General features: G+C 54.1%; 1 protein-coding gene across 4 annotated transcripts in view; it reads left to right on the forward strand.

Annotated features, from left to right (window-relative positions):
• SLC4A2 (solute carrier family 4 member 2) overlaps nucleotides 1–22,156 on the forward strand; it is a 255,691-nt gene that overhangs the window by 92,851 nt on the left and 140,684 nt on the right. For all 4 annotated transcript variants that reach the window (XM_083186515.1, XM_083186516.1, XM_083186514.1 and 1 more), the window contains exons 3-6: nucleotides 6,164–6,323; nucleotides 9,513–9,736; nucleotides 17,105–17,205; nucleotides 19,712–19,923. In XM_083186515.1, the coding sequence (XP_083042641.1) occupies nucleotides 6,164–6,323; nucleotides 9,513–9,736; nucleotides 17,105–17,205; nucleotides 19,712–19,923 (697 nt within the window). The remainder of the gene's footprint in view (nucleotides 1–6,163; nucleotides 6,324–9,512; nucleotides 9,737–17,104; nucleotides 17,206–19,711; nucleotides 19,924–22,156) is intronic.

Raw genomic sequence — 22,156 nt, forward strand, 5'->3', positions numbered from 1 at the left:
GCTCAGCAGATTCCGTTACAGCGTCTTATATAGCGCAGCAGATTCCGTTACAGCGTCTTATATAGCGCAGCAGATTCCGTTACAGCGTCTTATACAGCGCAGCAGATTCCGTTACAGCGTCTTATATAGCTCAGCAGATTCCGTTACAGTGTCTTATATAGCGCAGCAGATTCCGTTACAGTGTCTTATATAGCGCAGCAGATTCCGTTACAGTGTCTTATATAGCGCAGCAGATTCCGTTACAGCGTCTTATATAGCGCAGCAGATTCCGTTACAGCGTATTATATAGCGCAGCAGATTCCGTTACAGCGTCTTATATAGCGCAGCAGATTCCGTTACAGTGTCTTATATAGCGCAGCAGATTCCGTTACAGGTTCTTATATAGCGCAGCAGATTCCGTTACATTGTCTTATATAGCAGCAGATTCCGTTACAGTGTCTTATATAGCGCAGCAGATTCTGTTACAGTGTCTTATATAGCTCAGCAAATTCCGTTACAGTGTCTTATATAGCGCAGCAGATTCCGTTACATGTTCTTATATAGCGCAGCAGATTCCGTTACATTGTCTTATATAGCAGCAGATTCCGTTACAGCGTCTTATATAGCGCAGCAGATTCCGTTACAGGTTCTTATATAGAGCAGCAGATTCCGTTACATTGTCTTATATAGCGCAGCAGATTCCGTTACAGCGTCTTATATAGCAGCAGATTCCGTTACAGAGTCTTATATAGCGCAGCAGATTCCGTTACAGTGACTTATATAGCGCAGCAGATTCCGTTACAGTGACTTATATAGCACAGCAGATTCCGTTAGTGTCTTATATAACGCAGCAGATTCCGTTACAGTGTCTTATATAGCGCAGCAGATTCCTTTACAGTGACTTATATAGCGCAGCAGATTCCGTTAGTGTCTTATATAGCGCAGCAGATTCCCTTACAGTGTCTTATATAGCTCAGCAGATTCCGTTACAGGTTCTTACATAGCGCAGCAGATTCCGTTACAGGTTCTTATATAGCGCGGCAGATTCCGTTACAGTGTCTTATATAGCGCGGCAGATTCCGTTACAGTGTCTTATATAGCGCTGCAGATTCCGTTAGTGTCTTATATAGCGCAGCAGATTCCGTTACAGTGTCTTATATAGCTCAGCAGATTCCGTTACAGGTTCTTACATAGCGCAGCAGATTCCGTTACAGGGTCTTATATAGCGCAGCAGATTCCGTTAGTGTCTTATATAGCGAAGCAGATTCCGTTACAGTGTCTTATATAGCGCAGCAGATTCCGTTAGTGTCTTATATAGCGCAGCAGATTCCGTTACAGTGTCTTATATAGCTCAGCAGATTCCGTTACAGGTTCTTACATAGCGCAGCAGATTCCGTTACAGGTTCTTATATAGCGCGGCAGATTCCGTTACAGTGTCTTATATAGCGCAGCAGATTCCGTTACAGTGTCTTATATAGCGCTGCAGATTCCGTTAGTGTCTTATATAGCGCAGCAGATTCCGTTACAGTGTCTTATATAGCTCAGCAGATTCCGTTACAGGTTCTTACATAGCGCAGCAGATTCCGTTACAGGGTCTTATATAGCGCAGCAGATTCCGTTAGTGTCTTATATAGCGCAGCAGATTCCGTTACAGTGTCTTATATAGCGCAGCAGATTCCGTTAGTGTCTTATATAGCGCAGCAGATTCCATTACAGTGTCTTACATAGCGCAGCAGATTCCGTTACAGGGTCTTATATAGCGCAGCAGATTCCGTTAGTGTCTTATATAGCGCAGCAGATTCCGTTACAGTGTCTTATATAGCGCAGCAGATTCCGTTAGTGTCTTATATAGTGCAGCAGATTCCATTACAGTGTCTTATACAGCGCAGCAGATTCCGTTACAGGTTCTTATACAGCGCAGCAGATTCCGTTACAGTGCCTTATATAGCGCAGCAGATTCCGTTACAGTGTCTTATATAGCGCAGCAGATTCCGTTACAGCGTCTTATATAGTGCAGCAGATTCGGTTACAGCGTCTTATATAGCGCAGCAGATTCCATTACAGCGTCTTATATAGCGCAGCAGATTCCGTTACAGCGTCTTATATAGTGCAGCAGATTCCGATACAGTGTCTTATATAGCGCAGCAGATTCCGGTACAGCGTCTTATATAGCGCTGCAGATTCCATTACAGCGTCTTATATAGCGCAGCAGATTCCGTTACAGCGTCTTATATAGCGCAGCAGATTCCGATACAGTGTCTTATATAGCGCAGCAGATTCTGTTACAGTGTCTTATATAGCGCAGCAGATTCAGTTACAGTGTATTATATAGCGCAGCAGATTCCGTTAGTGTCTTATATAGCGCAGCAGATTCGGTTACAGTGTCTTATATAGCGCAACAGATTCTGTTACAGTGTCTTATATAGCCCAGCAGATTCCGTTACAGTGTCTTATATAGCGCAGCAGATTCCGTTACAGCGTCTTATATAGCGCAACAGATTCTGTTACAGTGTCTTATATAGCCCAGCAGATTCCGTTACAGTGTCTTATATAGCACAGCAGATTCCGTTACAGTGTCTTATATACAGTAGCGCAGCAGATTCCGTTAGTGTCTTATATAGCGCAGCAGATTCGGTTACAGCGTCTTATATAGCGCAGCAGATTCCGTTCCAGCGTCTTATATAGCGCAGCAGATTCCGTTACAGTGTCTTATATAGCGCAGCAGATTCCGTTACAGCGTCTTATATAGCGCAGCAGATTCCGTTCCAGCGTCTTATATAGCGCAGCAGATTCCGTTACAGTGTCTTATATAGCGCAGCAGATTCCGTTACAGCGTCTTATATAGCGCAGCAGATTCCATTGCGCTTTATAATAGTAGACAGTGATAAGACAAACTGGGTAACAACAGACAGACTTGGAGGTAGGAGGGCCCTGCTTACAAGCTTACAATCTATATTATTTGCAGATATGCACATTCTGGTGTCAGAATTGCGTCCAATAACAGCACAGCATTAGGTCAACAATTTCAAGGTCGGCAGTCAAAAGGTCGACATGAGGGTTTTTTTACCCTCTGGAGCAGTGCTGTAGGTCAGCCACATCCCTGCCCCTGGAGCAGTACTGTAGGTCAGCCATGTCCCTGCCCTTGGATGAGTGCTGTAGGTCAGCCACGTCTCTGCCTCTGGAGCAGTACTGTACATCAGCCATGTCTCTGCCCCTGGAAGAGTGCTGTAGGTCAGCCATGTCTCTGCCCCTGGAGGAGTGCTGTAGGTCAGCCACGTCTCTGCCACTGGGGGAGTGCTGTAGATCAGCCATGTCTCTGCCACTGGAGGAGTGCTGTGGGTCAGCCACGTTCCCTGCCTCTGGAGGAGTGCTGTGGGTCAGCCACGTCCCTGCCTCTGGAGGAGTGCTGTGGGTCAGCCACGTCCCTGCCTCTGGAGGAGTGCTGTGGGTCAGCCACGTCCCTGCCTCTGGAGGAGTGCTGTGGGTCAGCCACGTCCCTGCCTCTGGAGGAGTGCTGTGGGTCAGCCACGTCCCTGCCTCTGGATGAGTGCTGTAGGTCAGCCACGTCTCTTCCTCTGGAGGTGTGCTGTAGATCACCCAAGTCCCTGCCTCTGGAGGACTGCTGTAGGTCAGCCAGGTCTGCATCTGGAGGAGTGCTGTAGGTCAGCCACGTCCCTGCCTCTGGAGGACTGCTGTAGGTCAGCCATGTCTCTGCCTCTGGAGGACTGCTGTAGGTCAGCCAAGTCTCTGCCTCTGGAGGACTGCTGTAGGTCAGCCTTGTCTCTGCCTCTGGAGGTGTGCGGTAGTTCAGCCACGTCTCTGCCACTGGAGGAGTGCTGTAGATCAGCCACGTCTCTGCCACTGGGAGAGTGCTGTAGATCAGCCATGTCTCTGCATCTGGAGGACTGCGGTAGGTCAGCCAGGTCTGCATCTGGAGGAGTGCTGTAGGTCAGCCACGTCCCTGCCTCTGGAGGACTGCTGTAGGTCAGCCATGTCTCTGCCTCTGGAGGATTGCTGTAGGTCAGCCACGTCTCTGCCTCTGGAGGACTGCTGTAGGTCAGCCTTGTCTCTGCCTCTGGAGGTGTGCGGTAGTTCAGCCACGTCTCTGCCACTGGAGGAGTTCTGTAGATCAGCCACGTCTCTGCCACTGGGGGAGTGCTGTAGATCAGCCATGTCTCTGCCACTGGAGGAGTGCTGTGGGTCAGCCACGTCCCTGCCTCTGGAGGAGTGCTGTGGGTCAGCCACGTCCCTGCCTCTGGAGGAGTGCTGTGGGTCAGCCACATCCCTGCCTCACGAGGAGTGCTGTAGGTCAGCCTTGTCTCTGCCTCTGGAGGACTGCTGTAGGTCAGCCACGTCTCTGCCTCTGGAGGACTGCTGTAGGTCAGCCACGTCCCTGCCTTTGGGGGAGTGCTGTAGATCAGCCACGTCTCTGCCACTGGAGGAGTGCTGTAGATCAGCCACGTCTCTGCCCCTGGAGGAGTGCTGTGGGTCAGCCTCGTCCCTGCCTCTGGAGGAGTGCTGTGGGTCAGCCACGTCCCTGCCTCTGGAGGAGTGCTGTGGGTCAGCCACGTCCCTGCCTCTGGAGGAGTGCTGTGGGTCAGCCACGTCCCTGCCTCTGGAGGAGTGCTGTGGGTCAGCCACGTCCCTGCCTCTGGAGGAGTGCTGTGGGTCAGCCACGTCCCTGCCTCTGGAGGAGTGCTGTGGGTCAGCCACGTCCCTGCCTCTGGAGGAGTGCTGTGGGTCAGCCACGTCCCTGCCTCTGGAGGAGTGCTGTGGGTCAGCCACGTCCCTGCCTCTGGAGGAGTGCTGTGGGTCAGCCACGTCCCTGCCTCTGGAGGAGTGCTGTGGGTCAGCCACGTCCCTGCCTCTGGAGGAGTGCTGTGGGTCAGCCACGTCCCTGCCTCTGGAGGAGTGCTGTGGGTCAGCCACGTCCCTGCCTCTGGAGGAGTGCTGTGGGTCAGCCACGTCCCTGCCTCTGGAGGAGTGCTGTGGGTCAGCCACGTCCCTGCCTCTGGAGGAGTGCTGTGGGTCAGCCACGTCCCTGCCTCTGGAGGAGTGCTGTGGGTCAGCCACGTCCCTGCCTCTGGAGGAGTGCTGTGGGTCAGCCACGTCCCTGCCTCTGGAGGAGTGCTGTGGGTCAGCCACGTCCCTGCCTCTGGAGGAGTGCTGTGGGTCAGCCACGTCCCTGCCTCTGGAGGAGTGCTGTGGGTCAGCCACGTCCCTGCCTCTGGAGGAGTGCTGTGGGTCAGCCACGTCCCTGCCTCTGGAGGAGTGCTGTGGGTCAGCCACGTCCCTGCCTCTGGAGGAGTGCTGTGGGTCAGCCACGTCCCTGCCTCTGGAGGAGTGCTGTGGGTCAGCCACGTCCCTGCCTCTGGAGGAGTGCGGTAGTTCAGCCACGTCCCTGTCTCTGGAGGAGTGCTGTAGGTCAGCCACGTCTCTTCCTCTGGAGGTGTGCTGTAGATCACCCAAGTCCCTGCTCATGGAAGAGTATGGTAGGTCAGCCACGTCCCTGCCTCTGGAGGAGTGCTGTGGGTCAACCACGTCCCTGCCTCTGGAGGAGTGCTGTAGGTCAGCCATGTCTCTTCCTCTGGAGGTGTGCTGTAGATCACCCAAGTCCCTGCTCATGGAAGAGTATGGTAGGTGAGCCACGTCCCTGCCTCTGGAGGACTGCTGTAGGTCAGCCACGTCTCTGCCTCTGGAGGAGTGCTGTGGGTCAGCCACGTCCCTGCCTCTGGAGGAGTGCTGTAGGTCAGCCACGTCCCTGCCTCTGGAGGACTGCTGTAGGTCAGCCACGTCTCTGCCTCTTGAGGAGTGCTGTAGGTCAGCCAGGTCCTGTGTCTCTGGAGGAGTGCTGTAGGTCAGCCACGTCTCTGCCTCTGGAGGAGTGCTGTAGGTCAGCCAGGTCCTGTGCCTCTGGAGGAGTGCTGTAGGTCAGCCACGTCTCTGCCTCTGGAGGACTGCTGTAGGTTAGCCTTGTCTCTGCCTCTGGAGGACTGCTGTAGGTTAGCCTTGTCTCTGCCTCTGGAGGACTGCTGTAGGTCAGCCACGTCTCTGCCTCTGGAGGAGTGCTGTTGGTCAGCCTTGTCTCTGCCTCTGGAGGACTGCTGTAGGTCAGCCACGTCTCTGCCACTGGAGGACTGCTGTAGGTTAGCTAGATCTAACCATTCCCTTATATCTGTTCCAGCCACCTCCTGACGTCTCCCCTCAGGCAGCTCTGCATGATGATGATGAAGGAGATGTTATCCAGGCCTTGGTTGTGGAAAGATTTGAAGATATTCTCCAAGAAACTCATCCTCGCAGCCCAACTGAGTTGGGCAAGAGCTACAGTGAGGAGGACTTCCAGTGTAAGTGCCTTGCACCCATCTGTCCTATCCATGTGACAAGTAATCACATCACTGTTTAAAAAGCTGCATGGCTGAATGGAGTGAGCGATGGTGGCTTGTGAGTGTATTGTGGAATGTGAATGGATTGAGTGATGGCACCTTGTGAGTGATGTGTGGACCTAAATGGAGTGAGTGATGGTGACTTGTGAGTGAAGTCTTAAACCTGAATGAAGTGAGAGATGGTGGCTTGTGAGTGAAGTGTGGAACTTGAATGGAGTGAGTAATGGTGACTTGTGAGTGAAGTCTCAAACCTGAATGAAGTGAGAGATGGTGGCTTGTGAGTGAAGTGTGGAACTTGAATGGATTGATGGCGGCTTGTGAGTGATGCGTGGAACCTGAATGGAGTGAGTGATGGGCGATGGCAGCTTGTGAATGAATTGTGGTTGAATTAGGAATGTGAATGGAGTAAGAGATGGTGGCTTGTGAGTGATGTGTGGAACCTGAATGGAGTGAGCGATGGTGGCTTGTGAGTGATGTGTGGAACCTGAATGGAGTGAGCGATGGTGGCTTGTGAGTGTATTGTGGAATGTGAATGGATTGAGTGATAGCACCTTGTGAGAGATGTGTGGACCTGAATGGAGTGAGCGATGATGGCTTGCAAGTGAAGGGTGGAACCTGAATGGAGTGAGTGATGGTGGCTTGTGAGTGTAGTGTGGAACCTGAATGGAGTTAACGATGGTGACTTGTGAGTGAAGTCTCAAACCTGAATGAAGTGAGAGATGGTGGCTTGTGAGTGATGTGTGGAACCTGAATGGAGTGAGTGTTGGCGGCTTGCAAGTAAATTGTGGAACCTGAATGGAGTGAGTGATGGTGGCCTGTGAGTGTAGTGTGGAACCTGAATGGAGTGAGCAATGGTGGCTTGTGAGTGAATTGTGCAACCTGAATTGAGTGAGTGTTGGCTGCTTGTGAGTGTAGTGTGGAACCTGAATGGAGTGAGTGATGGTGGCTTGTGAATGAAGTGTGGATCCTGAATGGAGTGAGCGATGGCGGCTTGTGAGTGAATTGTGGAACCTGAATGGAGTGAGTGATAGTGGCTTGTGAGTGAAATGTGGAACTTGAATGGATTGATTGATGGCAGCTTTAGAGTGACGCGTGGAACCTGAATGGAGTGAGCAATGGTGGCCTGTGAGTGGATTGAGGGATGGTGGCTTGTGAGTGATGTGTGGAACCTGAATGGAGTGAGCGATGGTGGCTTGTGAGTGATATGAGGAACCTGAATGGAGTGAGTGTTGGCGGCTTGCAAGTAAATTGTGGAACCTGAATGGAGTGAGTGATGGTGGCCTGTGAGTGTAGTGTGGAACCTGAATGGAGTGAGCGATGGTGGCCTGTGAGCGTAGTGTGGAACCTGAGTGGAGTGAGCGATGGTGGCCTGTGAGTGTAGTGTGGAACCTGAATGGAGTGAGCGATGGTGGCCTGTGAGTGTAGTGTGGAACCTGAATGGAGTGAGCGATGGTGGCCTGTGAGCGTAGTGTGGAACCTGAGTGGAGTGAGCGATGGTGGCCTGTGAGTGTAGTGTGGAACCTGAATGGAGTGAGTGATGGTGGCTTGTGAATGAAGTGTGGATCCTGAATGGAGTGAGCGATGGCGGCTTGTGAGTGAATTGTGGAACCTGAATGGAGTGAGTGATAGTGGCTTGTGAGTGAAATGTGGAACTTGAATGGATTGATTGATGGCAGCTTTAGAGTGACGCGTGGAACCTGAATGGAGTGAGCAATGGTGGCCTGTGAGTGGATTGAGGGATGGTGGCTTGTGAGTGATGTGTGGAACCTGAATGGAGTGAGCGATGGTGGCTTGTGAGTGATATGAGGAACCTGAATGGAGTGAGTGTTGGCGGCTTGCAAGTAAATTGTGGAACCTGAATGGAGTGAGTGATGGTGGCCTGTGAGTGTAGTGTGGAACCTGAATGGAGTGAGCGATGGTGGCCTGTGAGCGTAGTGTGGAACCTGAGTGGAGTGAGCGATGGTGGCCTGTGAGTGTAGTGTGGAACCTGAATGGAGTGAGCGATGGTGGCCTGTGAGTGTAGTGTGGAACCTGAATGGAGTGAGCGATGGTGGCCTGTGAGCGCAGTGTGGAACCTGAGTGGAGTGAGCGATGGTGGCCTGTGAGTGTAGTGTGGAACCTGAATGGAGTGAGTGATGGTGGCTTGTGAATGAAGTGTGGATCCTGAATGGAGAGAGCGATGGCGGCTTGTGAGTGAATTGTGGAACCTGAATGGAGTGAGTGATAGTGGCTTGTGAGTGAAATGTGGAACTTGAATGGATTGATTGATGGCAGCTTTAGAGTGACGCGTGGAACCTGAATGGAGTGAGCAATGGTGGCCTGTGAGTGGATTGAGGGATGGTGGCTTGTGAGTGATGTGTGGAACCTGAATGGAGTGAGCGATGGTGGCTTGTGAGTGATATGAGGAACCTGAATGGAGTGAGTGTTGGCGGCTTGCAAGTAAATTGTGGAACCTGAATGGAGTGAGTGATGGTGGCCTGTGAGTGTAGTGTGGAACCTGAATGGAGTGAGCGATGGTGGCCTGTGAGCGTAGTGTGGAACCTGAGTGGAGTGAGCGATGGTGGCCTGTGAGTGTAGTGTGGAACCTGAATGGAGTGAGCGATGGTGGCCTGTGAGTGTAGTGTGGAACCTGAATGGAGTGAGCGATGGTGGCCTGTGAGCGTAGTGTGGAACCTGAGTGGAGTGAGCGATGGTGGCCTGTGAGTGTAGTGTGGAGTGAGTTATATTTGGAACATTATCCCATAGTGAATATTAGGTCGGCTCGTACAGAACAGTTTTTCAAGGATACAATTCTAGCAGTGCAGAAAGCTGTCTCTATGGGCCAGTAGTAAAACATGTATAAATTATTCGCTGCATTGGTCAATGTGGTCTGTGGAAAGACGAGGCCTGTACCATATATATCGCACATTACATCTACCTTCCAGTGTGGCTCGCAATAAGGAGTAGCGCCAGATAATCAGCTGAGAGCGGATCGCGTCTCATACATATAACCCCACTGTAGGCAGAATCGGCGATAGCGAGCGCCCGGAATATTCTCCATATGAATCATTTCCAGTGTTCGGGCCTCGGCTCCCGGCAGATCTCAGCGACCGAGCTGGCAATAATCGAGAAATGTCCTGAACGTGTATTTATGTCCATTCTATTATCCAGACCATCGCCAGTCCTCTCATCACATCCACCATCCTCTCTCTACCCACCTCCCACCGGACTGCTCTAGTCGGGACCCTCGAAAACACAAGAAGAAGAAGAAGCGGAGAAAGGGCTCAGTCCATGGAGATACCCCTGGGACTATTCCAGAGAGGGAGGAGGAGGAGGAAGAGGACACAGATGGGGAGAAAACCCCCGATGAAGGGACTGAGGCCACCAACCTGCTGGTAATACGGGGTCTATATGATATACGTGGGTGACATCTGTACCATTGGTAGACAATGGGAAATACGGTCTCATCTCACCGACACAGAGTCACCCAGTAACATACAGCCAGCAGCTACTGCCACCACACCACACACACACCGCCAAGTACTGCAACCACACCACACACACCGCCAAGTACTGCAACCACACCACACACACACCGCCAAGTACTGCTGCCACCACACCACACACACACCGCCAAGTACTGCCACCACACCACACACACACCGCCAAGTACTGCAACCACACCACACACACCGCCAAGTACTGCCACCACACCACACACACCGCCAAGTACTGCCACCACACCACACACACACCGCCAAGTACTGCCACCACACCACACACACACCGCCAAGTACTGCCACCACACCACACACACACCTCCAAGTACTGCCACCACACCACACAAACACACCGCCAAGTACTGCCACCACACCACACACACGCCGCCAAGTACTGCCACCACACCACACACGCCGCCAAGTACTGCCACCACACCACACACACACCGCCAAGTACTGCCACCACACCACACACACACCGCCAAGTACTGCCACCACACCACACACACACCGCCAAGTACTGCCACCACACCACACACACACCGCCAAGTACTGCAACCACACCACACACACACCGCCAAGTACTGCCACCACACCACACAAACACCGCCAAGTAGTGCCACCACACCACACACACACCGCCAAGTACTGCCACCACACCACACACACGCCAAGTACTGCCACCACACCACACACACACCGCCAAGTACTGCAACCACACCACACACACCGCCAAGTACTGCAACCACACCACACACACACGCCAAGTACTGCCACCACACCACACACACACCGCCAAGTACTGCAACCACACCACACACACACCGCCAAGTACTGCCACCACGCCACACACACCGCCAAGTACGGCCACCACGCCACACACACACCGCCAAGTACTGCCACCACACCACACACACACCGCCAAGTACTGCAACCACACCACACACACACCGCCAAGTACTGCAACCACACACACACACCACCAAGTACTGCCACCACACACACACCGCCAAGTACTGCCACCACACCACACACACACCGCCAAGTACTGCCACCACACCACACACACACCGCCAAGTACTGCCACCACACCACACACACACCACCAAGTACTGCCACCACACCACACACACACCGCCAAGTACTGCAACCACACCACACACACACCGCCAAGTACTACCACCACACCACACACACACCGCCAAGTACTGCCACCACACCACACACACACCGCCAAGTACTGCCACCACACCACACACACCGCCAAGTACTGCCACCACACCACACACACACCGCCAAGTACTGCCACCACACCACATACACCGCCAAGTACTGCCACCACACCACACACACACACCGCCAAGTACTGCCACCACACCACATACACCGCCAAGTACTGCCACCACACCACATACACCGCCAAGTACTGCCACCACACCACACCGCCAAGTACTGCCACCACACACACACCGCCAAGTACTGCCACCACACCACACACACACCGCCAAGTACTGCCACCACACCACACACACACCGCCAAGTACTGCCACCACACCACACACGCCGCCAAGTACTGCCACCACACCACACCACACTCACACCGCCAAGTACTGCCACCACACCACACACACACCGCCAAGTACTGCCACCACACACACACCGCCAAGTACTGCCACCACACCACACACACACCGCCAAGTACTGCCACCACACCACACACACACCGCCAAGTACTGCCACCACGCCACACACACCGCCAAGTACGGCCACCACGCCACACACACACCGCCAAGTACTGCCACCACGCCACACACACACCGCCAAGTACTGCAACCACACCACACACACACCGCCAAGTACTGCAACCACACACACACACCACCAAGTACTGCCACCACACCACACACACACCGCCAAGTACTGCCACCACACCACACACACACCGCCAAGTACTGCCACCACACCACACACACACCGCCAAGTACTGCCACCACACCACACACACACCGCCAAGTACTGCCACCACACCACACACACACCACCAAGTACTGCCACCACACCACACACACACCGCCAAGTACTGCAACCACACCACACACACACCGCCAAGTACTACCACCACACCACACACACACCGCCAAGTACTGCCACCACACCACACACACACCGCCAAGTACTGCCACCACACCACACACACCGCCAAGTACTGCCACCACACCACACACACACCGCCAAGTACTGCCACCACACCACATACACCGCCAAGTACTGCCACCACACCACACACACACACCGCCAAGTACTGCCACCACACCACATACACCGCCAAGTACTGCCACCACACCACATACACCGCCAAGTACTGCCACCACACCACACACACACCGCCAAGTACTGCCACCACACCACACACACACCGCCAAGTACTGCCACCACACCACACACACCGCCAAGTACTGCCACCACACCACACACACACACCGCCAAGTACTGCCACCACACCACATACACCGCCAAGTACTGCCACCACACCACACACACACCGCCAAGTACTGCCACCACACCACACACACACCGCCAAGTACTGCCACCACACCACACACACACCGCCAAGTACTGCCACCACACCACACACACCGCCAAGTACTGCCACCACACCACACACACACCGCCAAGTACTGCCACCACACCACACACACACACCGCCAAGTACTGCCACCACACCACACACACACCGCCAAGTACTGCCACCACACCACACTCACACCGCCAAGTACTGCCACCACACCACTCACACCGCCAAGTACTGCCACCACACCACACACACACCGCCAAGTACTGCCACCACACCACACACACACCACCAAGTACTGCCACCACACCACACACACACCGCCAAGTACTGCAACCACACACACACACAGATAAGTGCTGCAACCACACCACACATACACCGCCAAGTGCTGCAACCACACCACACACACCGCCAAGTGCTGCAACCACACACACACACCGCCAAGTACTGCAACCACACCACACATACACACCGCCAAGTATTGCAACCACACCACACACACACACCGCCAAGTACTGCAACCACACCACACACACACCGCCAAGTACTGCAACCACACACACACACACATCGCCAAGTACTGCAACCACACACACACCGCCAAGTACTGCAACCACACCACACACACACCGCCAAGTACTGCAACCACACCACACACACACACCGCCAAGTACTGCAACCACACCACACACACACCGCCAAGTACTGCAACCACACACACACACAGATAAGTGCTGCAACCACACCACACACACCGCCAAGTGCTGCAACCACACACACACACACACACACAGATAAGTGCTGCAACCACACACACCGCCAAGTACTGCAACCACACACACACACAGATAAGTGCTGCAACCACACCACACACACCGCCAGGTACTGCAACCACACACACACCGCCAAGTACTGCAACCACACCACACACACACCGCCAAGTACTGCAACCACACCACACCGCCAAGTACTGCAACCACACCACACACACACACACAGATAAGTGCTGCAACCACACACACCGCCAAGTACTGCAACCACACACACACACACACAGATAAGTGCTGCAACCACACCACACACACCGCCAGGTACTGCAACCACACACACACCGCCAAGTACTGCAACCACACCACACACACACCGCCAAGTACTGCAACCACACCACACCGCCAAGTACTGCAACCACACCACACACACACACCGCCAAGTACTGCAACCACACCACACACACACCGCCAGTACTGCAACCACACCACACACACACCGCCAAGTACTGCAACCACACCACACACACACCGCCAAGTACTGCCACCACACCACACACACACCGCCAAGTACTGCAACCACACACACACGCACCGCCAAGTACTGCAACCACACCACACACACACCGCCAAGTACTGCAACCACACACACACACAGATAAGTGCTGCAACCACACCACACACACACCGCCAAGTGCTGCAACCACACCACACACACCGCCAAGTGCTGCAACCACACACACACACCGCCAAGTACTGCAACCACACCACACACACACACCGCCAAGTATTGCAACCACACCACACACACACACCGCCAAGTACTGCAACCACACCACACACACACCGCCAAGTACTGCAACCACACACACATCGCCAAGTACTGCAACCACACCGCCAAGTACTGCAACCACACCACACACACACCGCCAAGTACTGCAACCACACCACACACACACACCGCCAAGTACTGCAACCACACCACACACACACCGCCAAGTACTGCAACCACACACACACACAGATAAGTGCTGCAACCACACACACCGCCAAGTACTGCAACCACACACACACACACACACACACACACAGATAAGTGCTGCAACCACACCACACACACACAGATAAGTGCTGCAACCACACCACACACACACCGCCAGGTACTGCAACCACACACACACAGATAAGTGCTGCAACCACACCACACACACCGCCAAGTACTGCAACCACACACACACCGCCAAGTACTGCAACCACACCACACACACACCGCCAAGTACTGCAACCACACCACACCGCCAAGTACTGCAACCACACCACACACACACCGCCAAGTACTGCAACCACACCACACACACCGCCAAGTACTGCAACCACACCACACACACACACCGCCAAGTACTGCCACCACACCACACACACACACCGCCAAGTACTGCCACCACACCACACACACACCGCCAAGTACTGCAACCACACCACACACACACACCGCCAAGTACTGCCACCACACCACACACACACACCGCCAAGTACTGCCACCACACCACACACACACCGCCAAGTACTGCAACCACACCACACACACACCGCCAAGTACTGCAACCACACACACACACACAGATAAGTGCTGCAACCACACCACACACACACCGCCAAGTACTGCAACCACACACACTGCCAAGTACTGCAACCACACCACACACACACCGCCAAGTACTGCAACCACACCACACCGCCAAGTACTGCAACCACACACACACCGCCAAGTACTGCAACCACACCACACACACACCGCCAAGTACTGCAACCACACCACACACACACCGCCAAGTACTGCAACCACACCACACACACACCGCCAAGTACTGCCACCACACCACACACACACCGCCAAGTACTGCCACCACACCACACACACCGCCAAGTACTGCAACCACACCACACACACACACACCGCCAAGTACTGCCACCACACCACACACACACCGCCAAGTACTGCAACCACACACACACGCACCGCCAAGTACTGCAACCACACCACACACACACCGCCAAGTACTGCAACCACACACACACACAGATAAGTGCTGCAACCACACCACACACACACCGCCAAGTGCTGCAACCACACCACACACACCGCCAAGTGCTGCAACCACACACACACACCGCCAAGTACTGCAACCACACCACACACACACACCGCCAAGTATTGTAACCACACCACACACACACACCGCCAAGTACTGCAACCACACCACACACACACCGCCAAGTACTGCAACCACACACACACACATCGCCAAGTACTGCAACCACACCGCCAAGTACTGCAACCACACCACACACACACCGCCAAGTACTGCAACCACACCACACACACACACACCGCCAAGTACTGCAACCACACCACACACACACCGCCAAGTACTGCAACCACACACACACACAGATAAGTGCTGCAACCACACCACACACACCGCCAAGTGCTGCAACCACACACACACACAGATAAGTGCTGCAACCACACACACCGCCAAGTACTGCAACCACACACACACACACACACACAGATAAGTGCTGCAACCACACCACACACACACAGATAAGTGCTGCAACCACACCACACACACACACCGCCAGGTACTGCAACCACACACACACAGATAAGTGCTGCAACCACACCACACACACCGCCAAGTACTGCAACCACACACACACCGCCAAGTACTGCAACCACACCACACACACACCGCCAAGTACTGCAACCACACCACACCGCCAAGTACTGCAACCACACCACACACACACCGCCAAGTACTGCAACCACACCACACACACCGCCAAGTACTGCAACCACACCACACACACACCGCCAAGTACTGCAACCACACCACACACACACACCGCCAAGTACTGCCACCACACCACACACACACACCGCCAAGTACTGCCACCACACCACACACACACCGCCAAGTACTGCAACCACACCACACACACACCGCCAAGTACTGCAACCACACCACACACACACACCGCCAAGTACTGCCACCACACCACACACACACACCGCCAAGTACTGCCACCACACCACACACACACCGCCAAGTACTGCCACCACACCACACACACACCGCCAAGTACTGCAACCACACCACACACACACACACCGCCAAGTACTGCCACCACACCACACACACACACCGCCAAGTACTGCCACCACACCACACACACACCGCCAAGTACTGCAACCACACCACACACACACACCGCCAAGTACTGCAACCACACACACACACACACACACACAGATAAGTGCTGCAACCACGCTACACCCAGCTAAGGGCCTAATTCAGGATAGATTGCTAATCAGCGGGTTTGTAGTGGAGTGCGAGGAGTAAGCTGCCGCTCAGACAGAACGAGGATGTGCCCCATGCAACACTCCAATTGGTTCCCTAACCGCTGTCCACCAGCAAATCCGATTGCTGCTCTCAAAATAGAGAGACTTTGCCATCTGTGTAATTATGAGTAACTGACCCTCCCACATCTGTACGACAGAGACAGACGGGGCAATGCCCTCCCCGATCACGCCGGGCACACCACCCCAAAAACCCGCTTCCAGTCAGTCCCATTGCGGCTACATTGCAGGTCATATGCATTTTCAGTTGCTATTTCCCCGTGTGCGGTGCGTACCATACGCGATCCATGCTGGTCCGATATTATCTGTGGGCCTTTCCCATAAAACAGGCAGAAATAGCCGTGCATGTTTATCATCAGTATAGGACACTTGCACAGAAGTCCCGATAGTGATGCGGTTATATCACAGGGACGGCATCATTTCTTATAGCCACAAATAGCGCTGATGAGGGAACCCATTCCTAGGGTAACCTCTTCCCTTTGTTCTGGCTCTCTCAGTTCTTCCCGGTGGAGGATAATGTCTCTCAGAGAGATTCTGGGTTGGCGCCGGTCTCACCTGCAGATGCTGGCGGCAAGGAGCAGAAATCCCAGGCATCAGGGTATGTATGAGACACGGATGGGCGCATACTGGACAGGGTATTGGGGTCGTGGGCGGATACTACTGGTTCTGGGGGCATGGGTGGATTCGGAACGTGGTAGCGGGACCGTGGGTGGATACAAGACAGGGTACCAGGGCCACAGGTGGATACTGGACACCTGTCATTGCTGGGTGGAGATATGTGACGGAGTACTGATGGTGTACTTGGATAATGGACGGGATACTGGGGCCGTGGGCGGATACTGGACGGGGTACTGGGTCCATGGGCCGATACTGGACGGGGGTACTGGGACTGTAGGCAGATTCTGATGGTACCGTGGCCATGGAGGATTCTGAACGTGATACCGGGGCCGTGGGTGGATACGAGACAGGGTACCCGGGCCATTGTACCGGGGCCATCGGTACCCCGTCCCATAATCCCCTGGACGGGGTACTGGGGCCATGGGCGTATACTGGACGTGTTACTGGGCCCATGGGTGGATTCGGAATGTGGGCCATAGGCAGACACTGGATGTGGTACTGGGGCCATGGGTGGATTCAGAACATGGTACCGGGGCCGTGGTTGGATACGAGACAGGGTACTGGGGCCGTGGATGGATATATGGGATAGGGTACCGGGGCCATGGGCGTATACTGGACACCTGTCATTACTGGGTGGGGATATGGGATGGGGTACCGATGGTGTGCTTGGATACTGGACGGGGTACCGGGGCCATGGGTGGATTCGTAATGTGGTACCGTGGCAATGGGTGGATTCGTAACGTGGTACTGGGGCCATGGGTGGATTCGGAATGTAGTACTGGGGCCATAGGTGGATTCGGAATGTGGTACTGGGGCCATGGGCAGATTCGGAATGTGGTACCGGGGCCGTGGGCGGATAATGGACAGGGTACCAGGGCCGTGGATGGTTTCGGAATGTAGTAGCGGGGCCATGGGTGGATTCGGAACGTGGTACTGTGGCCATGGGTGGATTCGGAATGAGGTACCGGGGCCATGGGTGGATTCGGAACGTGGTACTGGGGCCATGGGTGGATTCGGAACGTGGTACTGGGGCCATGGGTGGATTCGGAACGTGGTACTGGGGCCATGGGTGGATTCGGAACGTGGTACTGGGGCCATGGGCGGATTCGGAATGTGGTACCGGGGCCGTGGGCGGATAATGGACGGGGTACTGGGTCCATGGGCGGATACTGGACGGGGGTACTGGGACTGTAGGCAGATTCTGATGGTACCGTGGCCATGGAGGATTCTGAACGTGATACCGGGGCCGTGGGTGGATACGAGACAGGGTACCCGGGCCATTGTACCGGGGCCATCGGTACCCCGTCCCATATTCCCCTGGACGGGGTACTGGGGCCATGGGCGTATACTGGACGTGTTACTGGGCCCATGGGTGGATTCGGAATGTGGGCCATAGGCAGACACTGGATGTGGTACCGGTGCCATGGGTGAATATGAGACAGGGTACTGGGGCCATGGGTGGATATATGGGATAGGGTACTGGGGCCATGGGTGGATAAATGGGATAGGGTACCGGGGCCATGGGCGTATACTGGACACCTGTCATTACTGGGTGGGGATATGGGACGGGGTACCGATGGTGTGCTTGGATACTGGACGGGGTACCGGGGCCATGGGGCGGATACTGGACGGGGTACCGGGGCCATGGGTGGATTCGAAACATGGTACCCGTGCCATGGGTGGATTCGTATCATGGTACCGTGGCCATGGGTGGATTCGTAATGTGGTACCGGGGCCGTGGGTGGATACGAGACAGGGTACTGGGGCCGTGGGTGGATACGAGACAGGGTACTGGGGCCGTGGGTTGATATATGGGATAGGGTACCGGGGCCATGGGCGTATACTGGACACCTGTCATTACTGGGTGGGGATATGGGATGGGGTACCGATGGTGTGCTTGGATACTGGACGGGGTACTGTGGCCATGGGGCGGATACTGGACGGGGTACCGGGGCCATGGGTGGATTCGTAATGTGGTACCGTGGCAATGGGTGGATACGTAACGTGGTACTGTGGCCATGGGTGGATTCGGAACATGGTACTGGGGCCATGGGTGGATTCAGAATGTGGTACTGGGGCCATGGGTGGATTCGGAATGTGGTACCGGGGCCGTGGACGGATAAGGGACAGGGTACCGGGGCCGTAGGTGGATATGTTTTTGCTACTTATTATCCTTTTTGAGTGCCAACTTTTCTATGAAAGATATGCAAAATGGCTGCGTCGCTCACATTTGTTATATAAATGAAAATTTAAAATGTATAAAAAGGATTGTTTCCTATATGATGTGACATCACAGGTCATTATGGTGACATCACAGGTCATTATGATGGATACAAATGTTTGCTTGGCAATTTCACACCTATTTCGACAAATTCACTTGGCACTGAAAGGGTTCATAAGAAAGGGCCGGATGGTGAATGCTGTACATACCGGTGCCTGCTCCTATGTACTAATCTGCCACTTTTACTCACTGATGGTGACAACAGAGAGGATCAGGGATCCTGCAGTTCTCCGGTGGCTGACGGCATTAGTACAACACGCCTCCCTCATCGGCAGCCTCCCCACCGCAGCTACAGCCTCACAGAACGCCGGAGAATTGGTAGCATGACACACCCTGAAGAAGGCCATTTCTATCTTGTGCCAACTGATGAGAGTGAGGCCCAGACTCTGGCATCAGCCGACCTGGACTACATGAAAAGTGAGTGGTGATGTTGTTTCTATGCTACACATGAGTGATGGCGGAGTAGTGTCCGGCAGTGTCTCTTTGCAACTCTCAGACATCCATACTAGGGGCCAATTTATCAACCATACAGTTCCTGTCCCTGCAATGTGCTCTGAGCAGGACACCTGCACATGCTTAGTCCATTGATCACACGTGCGGACATTGCTGCTCCGCTGGCTAAGTGTAGCCCATAGCATACAGCGTTCTGCAGATGGACCAATAAACTTGCTAAATGTGCCAGCTGGAAAGGACCCTCAGAGTGATGGGGAAACTCCAGAAATCACAAATGAAGTAATGTTCAGTGTGTCCACAGAACTCAATATAGGCCCTCACCCATTGTGTCCACAGAACTCCATATAGGCCCTCACCCAATGTGACTCCAGGACTCCATGTAGGCCCTCACCCAGTGTGTCTCCAGAACTCCATATAGGCCCTCACCCAGTGTGTCTCCAGAACTCCATATAGGCCCTCACCCAATGTGACTCCAGAACTCCATGTAGGGCCCTCACCCAGTGTGTCTCCAGAGCTCCATATAGGCCCTCACCCAATGTGACTCCAGAACGCCATGTAGGTTCTCACCCAGTGTGTCTCTAGAGCTCCATGTAGGCCCTCACCCAGTGTGTCTCCAGAACTCCATATAGGCCCTCACCCAGTGTGTTTCCAGAACTCCATATAGGCCCTCACCCAATGTGACTCCAGAACTCCATGTAGGCCCTCACCCAGTGTGTCTCCAGAACTCCATATAGGCCCTCACCCAGTGTGTCCACAGAACTCCATATAGGCCCTCACCCAGTGTGTCCACAGAACTCCATATAGGCCCTCACCCATTGTGTCCACAGAACTCCATATAGGCCCTCACCTGATGTGACTCCAGAACTCCATGTAGGCCCTCACCCAGTGTGTCTCCAGAACTCCATATAGGCCCTCACCCAGTGTGTCTCCAGAACCCCATATAGGCCCTCACCCAATGTGACTCCAGAACTCCATGTAGGCCCTCACCCAGTGTGTCTCCAGAACTCCATATAGGCCCTCACCCAATGTGACTCCAGAACGCCATGTAGGTTCTCACCCAGTGTGTCTCTAGAGCTCCATGTAGGCCCTCACCCAGTGTTTCTCCAGAACTCCATATAGGCCCTCACCCAGTGTGTCCACAGAACTCCATATAGGCCCTCACCCAGTGTGTCCACAGAACTCCATATAGGCCCTCACCCATTGTGTCCACAGAACTCCATATAGGCCCTCACCCAATGTGACTTCAGAACTCCATGTAGGCCCTAACCCAATGTGACTCCAGAACTCTATGTAGGCCCTCACCCAGTGTGTCTCCAGAACTCCATATAGGCCCTCACCCAGTGTGTTTCCAGAACTCCATATAGGCCCTCACCCAATGTGACTCCAGAACTCCATGTAGGCCCTCACCCAGTGTGTCTCCAGAGCTCCATATAGGCCCTCACCCAATGTGACTCCAGAACGCCATGTAGGTTCTCACCCAGTGTGTCTCCAGAGCTCCATATAGGCCCTCACCCAATGTGACTCCAGAACGCCATGTAGGCCCTCACCCAGTGTGTCCACAGAACTCCATATAGGCCCTCACCCATTGTGTCCACAGAACTCCATATAGGCCCTCACCCAATGTGACTCCAGAACTCCATGTAGGCCCTCACCCTATGTGACTCCAGAACTCCATGTAGGCCCTCACCCAGTGTGTCTCCAGAACTCCATATAGGCCCTCACCCAGTGTGTCTCCAGAACTCCATATAGGCCCTCACCCAATGTGACTCCAGAACTCCATGTAGGCCCTCACCCAGTGTGTCTCCAGAGCTCCATATAGGCCCTCACCCAATGTGACTCCAGAACGCCATGTAGGTTCTCACCCAGTGTGTCTCCAGAACTCCATATAGGCCCTCACCCAGTTTGTCTCCAGAACTCCATATAGGCCCTCACCCAGTGTGTCCACAGAACTCCATATAGGCCCTCACCCAGTGTGTCCACAGAACTCCATATAGGCCCTCACCCATTGTGTCCACAGAACTCCATATAGGCCCTCACCCAATGTGACTCCAGAACTCCATGTAGGCCCTCACCCAATGTGACTCCAGAACTCCATGTAGGCCCTCACCCAGTGTGTCTCCAGAACTCCATGTAGGCCCTCACCCAGTGTGTTTCCAGAACTCCATATAGGCCCTCACCCAATGTGACTCCAGAACTC

This window comes from Crinia signifera, chromosome 5 (assembly GCF_055691185.1).
Source record: "Crinia signifera chromosome 5, ASM5569118v1, whole genome shotgun sequence".
Lineage (NCBI taxonomy): Eukaryota > Metazoa > Chordata > Amphibia > Anura > Myobatrachidae > Crinia > Crinia signifera.